Source organism: Calliphora vicina, chromosome 5, assembly GCF_958450345.1.
Source record: "Calliphora vicina chromosome 5, idCalVici1.1, whole genome shotgun sequence".
Classification (NCBI taxonomy): Eukaryota; Metazoa; Arthropoda; class Insecta; order Diptera; family Calliphoridae; genus Calliphora; species Calliphora vicina.
In genome coordinates, this window is record NC_088784.1 from 76,233,985 (window position 1) to 76,243,225 (window position 9,241).

At 32.1% G+C, this 9,241-nt stretch overlaps 1 protein-coding gene across 1 annotated transcript; it reads right to left on the minus strand.

The window, feature by feature from the left end:
- Positions 1 to 4,361: 4,361 nt before the first annotated feature.
- On the minus strand, positions 4,362 to 5,992 carry LOC135961391 (probable cytochrome P450 313a4). Its single transcript, XM_065512891.1, has 5 exons — positions 5,983 to 5,992; positions 5,860 to 5,929; positions 5,286 to 5,517; positions 4,796 to 5,225; positions 4,362 to 4,546 (listed from the first exon to the last, which is right to left on the minus strand). Exons 1-5 carry the CDS (start codon positions 5,990 to 5,992, stop codon positions 4,377 to 4,379), a joined length of 912 nt encoding a protein of 303 aa, XP_065368963.1. The 3' UTR covers positions 4,362 to 4,376.
- Between the last annotated feature and the right edge of the window lie 3,249 nt (positions 5,993 to 9,241).

Genomic DNA, 9,241 nt, shown 5'->3' on the forward strand with positions numbered 1-9,241 from the left:
TTGATGATGAATTTGAAGCCACAAGGATCCAAAGTGGGGTAACTCGGGTAAGGTATATCAAAAGTTACAAATTATGCTAAAATTTTTGTTCTCTACCCGATTTGAAAAAATTGTATATACAATATCTGGAATTTACTAGAAGAGGTCTACAAAAAACATTGCTAAAGCTATGCGATTTGGACAAAAAGTCTGTGCATTTTTTAATGAAACACAGGTTTTTGAATAAAAAATTATTTTAGTTTTTAACTTAGTCTCCTTTGACTTCTATGCACCATGTCCAATGTTTCCCCAATTTTTTTTATCACTTACAAAAAATAAGATTTGTCGAGGTCCACCGAGACATTTCTTCAGGTTTGGAAAAAAGAAATAGTCACTCGTGGCTAAATACAGTGAATAGGGCGGATGAGGGTTTGGTCGATGGACGCTTTCTCATACCCAAGTGATCATTCGAAATTAATCATTTGAGCCATATGAAATGCCTATGGTTTCCACAATCTCCCCCACTTTCAATCTCCATTTGTGATTTATTTCAATTGTTTTGGATGTAGAGAACTCAACAGGGCTTCCAGAACGTTCGGCTCCTTCCGTGCTTATACGGCCACAACGAAATTCAGTAAACCACTTTTTTACCATTGAAATTGATGGCGCAGAGTTCCCACAGTATTTATCGAGCAAAACCTTTCATTGAGTGATGGTTTTTCCCCTTCTTAATGAGCAGACGAAATTCACTTTTTTCCAATTTCTCTTCAAGTAATGAGGTAGTCTGCTGTCAATGGCTATAAAACTCAAACTAAATGACGCAGCTTGTTGACAGAATATTTGACAGGAGTCAACTGACATATGCCGGTTGACAGGACCGCTTTTAGTTTAGAGCCTGGAAATTCAAAAAGTCGCTAACTTATTGACCCATCCTATGACTTATGGATTCCGCGCCAAAAGAACTGCTCCAAGCCACTCTGTTCTGAAGTAAAGCCTAAACAATATGTATTCACACGGGGCAAGGTCTGGACTATAAAGCGAGTGAGGCAAAACTTGCTAACCACTCACTGTGGTTCCAAATCAAAATCTAGGTGGACAAAATTATTTGGCGCTCATTTTTTATAGAATTGGTATCTCCGATTCCAAAAAAAATCTTTAAAAGATCAATATAAACTTTTTTCAATTTACAGTAGGGTCTAGATATAAATATAAAAAACATTAATAAAAAAATTTAAAAAAAATACGTTTTCATGTCTTTCTGAAACTAAATTTTTAAAAATATCTGTATTTACTATATTTCAAGTTGTAGTAGGGTCTAGATATATAAAAATCAATAATAAAGAAATATTTCTAAAAATTCCATTCCGTAAAAATTTAAAAAAAATTATTTCGGCGGGTGCTGGCGGCTACAACTTTTTTACAAAGACATTCCCCAGAAGTTTCTTTAAATGATGTATATAGTCATTGGACGCGCTTCGACGATCTTTTTTTTTGGCAAGCTATATAACATTCTTAGAAAAAAAAATATCAGTATATTTGAGAACCAAGTTTAATGGGCTATAACAGGAAAATGGAGAGGCCCATAAATATAAGATATAAATTTAATAAAAGCCTATATCAATGTTTATCTATGTTTTGAAATATGAATTTCTATATGGTAAAACTATTGAGATATATCTAATTTAGTAAAGCAGTAAAATATTAAAAAAAATTAACGAAAATATGATTCAAAATTTGTTGAACTTCTGGCGCTTCTGTCGAGGAAACGAAATGTCCAATTGAAAAAACCCATTTGTATTGGAGGAGAGCAGATTGTCAGCTTCCGAAAAAACTTAGTTTTTTTCAAATTCTGAAGATACCGATTTTCATAATTTTGTCCACCTATATTTTGATGTGGTTCCACAGTGCCACTTCATTCTAAATATTTTTAAACTGATATTACAGGACGAGCGTTGTTGTGAATATTACAGTTTCATGCCTGGTTGTATATTCTGGGCGCTTTTAGGTCAATGCTCTCTTCAAACGAATCAGTTGCGATCGGTACGGGTTCTATGTGATGGTCTGGTCAGATTTCAGCTGGTCATAATAGATAAGTCTCTTCTGGGCCCACCAAATACAGAGCATTTCCTTAGCGACATGAATATTTGGCTTTGGAGATTGTATGTGAACAATCTCTTACGCTTCAGGTTATCGTAATGGATAAATTTTTCATCGCAAGCTATGATTCGGTGCAACAATGATTTTCTTTTATAGCGTTCAAGCGATCTTTGTCTTCCGTGTCAAAATCACCACTTCTGAACCACACAAACCATCTCACGCACATTCACAATAAGCTTTGGTGAGCAATCGGTATGCTTCAGCAGCACTTTTTTTCAAATTAAAGGAGTAAAGCAAAACTTCCCACATATGACGCTTTGTTGGTTCCAAATTCGACATTTTCGAAGCAAAAAAAACGTTGTTGTTTACACTATAATGTTCAATAACTAAGTGAACTTAAAACAAAAACCGCGTTCAAAAGATTAGCCACCTTTAAAGTCATACACCATCATTATTCTGTTCTTCGAAGCTCCTTCCAAATTTAACTCAATTTTTGTGGAAGTTTCAGATTTAAGCTATTTGTTCCATAGAGAAACATAGAGCGGAAACTACAAAAAAACTCAAACAAATAAATTACTCAAAATAATCACACATACGAGTGTTGTTTTTTTTCACATAGTTTTTTTTACTAATACATTCTCACCACTTAGGTTTCTGACAACTGAGTTAGGTCTTTGACAGGAAAGTTTCCGCTCTATGTGTATTCTCTATGATTTGTTCTAAAAGTCCGAAGCATTTTCTAAATAAAAGTGTTTTAGTGGAAGTCGGTGTAAAATTGTCTCCGATATTTCTAAAATACGGCATTTTATACTAAAATTTAAATGAAATTTTGAACTTTTTAAATGAGTATAACTCGCTAACTATAAGAGAAAACTAACATTAGCAAGCTTTTAAATTGTATATGTTTGATTGATTGTATTTCAGCTTTAATATTCTATGGGAATTAGCTTAAGCATGGATTTATTAAAATGATTGCTAAATATACTCACATAGCGACTAGGGGCGTACATGATCGTTTACTGGTAACCCTACGAATTTCAACAAAGTTCATACAAATATCAAATAAAAAACAAAAATCACTACAGCAATATCTTATTAGCTGCAAATCATAAAAAGAGATCATTTGATTTTAATGCACAATAATAATAAAAAATCTTTATTAAGTTACTTTTAAATGTAGGCCAAAACAAAATACCGTTCGAATAGTTGCCTAACTAGATTTTCAACAACTCATTATGAAAATAAACAAGTAAGAGTGCTATATTCGGCTGTGCCGAATCTTATATACCCTTCACCAAGTTATACTTCAAAATTTTAAATATTTTTAGGTAAACAATATTTAATTTTTTTCCAGTTGTTTTTTTCATTTTTTGGAAAAATTTTTTTTTCGATTGTTATTTAAATTATTTTTTTTTTTAAATTTTAAAATTTTTTTTTTTAATTTTAAAAATTTTTTTTGGTGAAAAAAAAAATTCGGGTTAAACATTTTTTTTCCGGTTTTTTACTTGTCGCTTTGGCCAGTATAATGTAATTATATTCATTGTACATCTTAAATATACATTTATGTAGATAAATAGCTAAATAACTGAGTAATCATAAATTAATACATATCTACGTACGTACAATTACGTACGTATAATTAAACACATACTTATAGTCATGACGTAGTTTTCCTGTACATTGCTCCAAATTAAACAATTAAATACAGGGCAACCAAAAATATCAAGTCGACGAAAACCTGGGGGCTAATTATCACAGATGGACACGATTCGAACGTGCGATTTTTTAATATTTTTGGGATTCTGTTATTCGATATTGAATAAAATGTATGGACAATTATAATGATTGTGCTCGGTAATGAACGAGTTTTTCGCTAATAAGCGTTCTAAATTTATTTGGATTACGATAAGTCAATTATGGGTACTCTCTTGTAAAAAACCTACTTTAAATTTAATGAATTTGAAATGTTTTTTATTGGTTACCCTGCTTATAAATGACATTAGTCTACAGCATACAAAAGTTTATTTTAAAATTATAATAATTTAAAAACATTACATGAGATTAGAGACTCCCAATGAAATGTGATCAAGAGAATCGTTAATGCAGCCCTATGTTTAAATAAATATTTACATTTTTTATGAATATTAATATTTTCTTAAAAAAAATAATTAAATATCTGTATTTTTAAATGTCAAACTTATTTTGGAAATTAAGCATTTAGCCAATTTCAAAGCAATATTATTAAATACTTACAACATTATTTTATTTATTATTTATTTTATTTTATTACATTTAATAATTTATTTTCGAATATTTCGTTGTTCCAGATGAAGTTGTGGTATTTCCATTAATTTTAATGCAATGCGATTCTCAAACTTTAAATCTTTGTATTTAAAATCTGTCGAAAATTTGTAAGTTTTTATTAATTTTGCCAAAACAATTTTGACAAATATTAATGCATATCTCCAACCTATTATGGAAAAAATAAAAAATTTCAATATCGAAATAAGCATTTATGAATTCAACTTGTAATATATCCCTGTCGGACTTTGAGTTAACTTAAAACTACCTCATGATCACTCTGAAATGAGTTACTAGTGACTGAAGAGCTAACTCATTTTCCAATGAGTTGCTATCATAAATAAATTTTTGATTTACTACTAATTCAACTTGATTTTGAGTTAGCTCATAAAAGTCCGACAGTGATTCAACTACTTACCAATACAAGAACGTTGTCCTTTTGTAAATGGTATAAATGAGAACGAATGACGTGCATTGACATTTGAAGGCAAAAAGTTATCGGGATTAAAATCGTTTGCATTGTCACCCCAAATATCTTTGCAGCGATGCAAGCGAAATAAGTCAATGCAAATAATTTGACCAACCGGTACTGTTAAACCATTGCTAAGAGTAAGATCCTCATTTGAAACTTTACGAAAACCCATGGGTACTACGGGACAAACACGCAATGTCTCATTTAACACCATTTCTAAATAGATCAATTGATCCACCTGTTCTAATGTGATGTCGGTGTCATCATCATCGGGTAGTATGTTTATTACTTCCTCATACGCATATTGCTGATATTCTGGATGCATGGCCAGCATTGTGACTACCAAAAACAATGTGGAGGATGTGGTTTCAAAAGACTTGAGAAAAAATAATTTTTGAGATTTTTAGTATTTATGAAAATTATTGTTCAAACTTACCCCGGCAAAGAGATGCAACATCTGCGGTAATATTTCAGACCCTGCTAGACTGTTCTGGTGAACGCCATTTAAAGCATAATCTAACGCACTATTTACTTCTGGCATATGGCTGGGATCTGTTGTATGATTTTTTTCCAAAATATCCACAGATTCATTGACCAATCTTTTAAATATATTCAAACCTTGCATTTGACTTTTATATATACTGATCTCGGCCAGTTTACGTATCCAACTAATGCTCATAATTGTATTAAAACAATTTTCAGCTGTAACCTCTTGAATTCTAAACGGAAATAAAAAAAGTAAGAGAGCTATACCCTTCGGCCGTGCCGAATCTTATATACCCTTCACCAAAGTATACTTTAAGATAAAGATTGAAGGCCTTAAGATGAATTCACCCATGTGTTTCTGTTCTTTGTTTATTATATGTATTTGACTTATCTCTCAAAAATAGAGACGTCAAACAACATATAAAAATTATGTTTCAGAATCACATGGGGAATTCGCCTTTGTTCATAATCAATTTGTAAATATATTACAGGTTTGTATAATATTTATTTATTTTCCTACTTACCCTTCAATATTTTTTAACATAACAATCGGATTAAAGCCCGTCATTTCTAAATCTCTTTTTAGTGTTGTTTCTGAAAATAAAACATTTGTTGAAAATTAAAAATTTTTCTCAAACATAACTTACTTGTGGCCATTTTTAGGGTTAATAAACGAAATATATAAAACATATTAACATCCTCTGCCTTTTTAAAACTGTTCTGTATTTGTTGAATTAAACTGTTGATCTCTTTATTAAATAAGGGCACAAATGAGCTCAAATTCTTAGGTGCAAAAGCTTTATTCAGTATTTTTCGATGATGACTCCAATGTGGTTCTGCCAAATATAATTTATAATAAATAATACATTTCGATTAGTGTACTTAATAAATCTTTGCAGAGTTTATGTTTCAACATACCACTTTCATTTATTATACCATTACCGGCTACTGCAGAGATTCCGTTGTATATTAATGCTGGTTTATCTATACAATTTTTGGATGTTAAAATCTCCTTTAATATTTGTGGTTCAGATGAGAGGAACAAAGGAAACGGTCCCAACCAAAATACACAGTTTGGTCCATAGTTGTTGCCATATTCATACAGGTGTGAAAGAATATCTGAAAGAAATTTGGAGATTATCGTTTACACTTCTGCTAAATTAGGCTATCAGTGTGGTATATTCAACATACACCAATTATGCTCTGTGCAAAAACGATGTTTTCAGCTCAATCTGCATTTGAATAGCAAAAGGTAGCTTACCCCACTTTGATGGCCTCAAATGATCAATTGTTAGCGATAAAACAAAATGTTTGTATGTATTCTGAATTCTATAGAAAGCGGAGTCGACTTCGCGATGTCCATCTGTAGCTTGAAATTGGTTTTCAGCAGACAATCGGATAAAACAGGAACATGCGGTACTTATTATTCTTATATTACTTTAAAACAAGTTAGAGAGCCATGTTCGGCTGTGCCGAATCTTATATACCCTTCACTAAATTATACTTAAAAATATTTTTATTTAAACAAAATTAAAATTTTTTTTCCAAATTGATTTTTAATTTTTTTAAAAAAGTTTTTTTCAATTTTTAAAAAAAAAAATGTTGGCAAAAGAATTTATGAAAAAAAAATTTTTTTGATGAAAAAAAAATCGGGTTAAAACATATTTTCCAGATTTTGACCCTGTGTAGGTCCAATTTAGTTGATTTCAATATACAGACGGACAGGCATTCAATATCTCAACTCTAATAAATACTATAATAGTGACTCCAACTTTCGAATAGTTGCAGCATTAAATTAAGCAATATTTTTGGCTAATCTCTATGTTCTATAAATATTGGTGTATGACTTAAATAAATTGGTGTAAGACTTGGAAAAGGGTTTTTGTTTTTAATAAGTTATATGTCATTTGGAATAACTTATCTGTCATTTATTCTCACTTAGTTACTGAACATTGTAGTGTAAACAACAAAGTTTTTTTTAAGCTAACTAATTGCTGACCAAAACTTATGGTGAATGTGTTCCATAGGTTTCAAGTGCGAGAGATAATTTTTGCGGTTCAGAAGTGGTGATTTTGACACTAAAGACAAATATCGTCCAGGCCAGCCAAGAAAGTCTGAAGACTAAATATTGGAGTTTTTACTCCATGAAGAGCTTGCAAAATCATTGGAAGCTACTCAAGCAGCAATTTCAAAAGGTTTGCGAGCAGCAGGAGTCATCGAAAAGCAGGGAAATTGGGTACCATACGAATTGAAGCCGACAGATCTTGAACGACGATTTTGCATGTTCGAAATGATATTTGAACGTTGTAAAAGAAAATCATTTTTGAACCGAATCATTAAATGCAATGAAAAATGGTTACATTACGATAACCCGACTAACCAGCCGAATCGATACCAAAGCCAAATATCCATGGCTAATTCTCTTTTTTTGGTGGGAGCAAAAGAGTCCTATCTATTAAGAGCTGCTGAAAACTGGTCAGACCATCGCAGGGAACCTATACCGAATGCGACTGATTGGTTTGAAGCAAGCAGTGGCCGAAAAACGCCCATAATATGAGGCCTGACATGAAATCGTAGTACAACTTCCCAACCACTTCATCCCAATGAAGTGGTTGAGAAGTTTTGCCTCACGCGCTTTATAGTCCAGACCGTCCAGACAATTGAGGCAATTACAAATATTATTAAAAAACATGAAATTTCAATAATTTGTATAGATTGTTTTCTTTTTCACTTTTTTCTTTTATGTTTTTTACACAGTCCATATAATCTTTAATTATGCTATCGCAGTTCTTTCAGTATTAACATTATATGATTGCCACTGGTACTAATGTATTTATGTACATATTTTTCAAATATTTACCTTCTTTCCTAAGCAGTTTACCCCAGCCAAAGAATGTATGCAATCTATTGGATGGTACTTTATAGGCCAGTCTCACAAATGCTCTGCTATTCCAACGATTTATGATCCACACGAATACAATAAGGAGTGAGATCGAAAAATTCTTAACATACATATATGTTTATAAAAAAGAAACCACTAAACTTACAGCTTTAATTTTTTTTTTATTTGATTGAAATTATTATTACAATTTACAAAAAAAATTATTTTTATAGTTTTAATCACTAGTGATGAAATTTTGAACCTTTTTCGGAAACCCTTCCATTAACGTTTTTATAGTGCTTTCTGTCACTTTGCTCGAACATGTAGTCCATCTCCGTTTAAAATCTACCACACTTTTGGACACCTTTTTTGTACTCTTCAATTCTCTTTTAACAAGAGCCCAATATCTCTCCACTGGCCTTAGCTCCGGGCAGTTTGGAGGATTTGCCTCTCTTGGTACAAATACCACATTATTGTTCTTGTACCACTCAAGGGCTTGTTTGCCATAGTGACAGGATGCCAAGTCAGGCCAAAAATAAGTGGACACATTATGAAGTCTTATGAATGGAAGCAGCCTTTTTTGTAAACATTCCTTGATGTAAATTTCGGTATTTATAGAGCCCGTTGTAACAAATGAGTGGCTTCTTTTGCCGCAACTGCATATTGCTTGCCATACCAAGAACTTTCTGGGAAATTTTGTCTGCTTTTGGGTCCTAAACTTTTCTTCAACATTCCCTCGAGCATCAGCAACATAAAATTTTTGACCTGGAAGTTGCGAAAAATCTGCCAGAACATACGTTTCGTCATCCATTATGCAGCAAGAATATTTTTTTATAAAACTTGACTTCAATTTCCGTGCTCTGTTTTTGGCCTCTAAATTTTTAGTAGCGTTCCTGTCAGGAACTTTTTGAGCCTTGTATGTTTTTAAACCTGCATTAGCTTTAACTTTTCGTACCAAATAGTCCGAGCACTGAGCTAACCGGGCTGCTTTCCTACCGGATGTGTTGGGAGCTCTTTTGAAAATG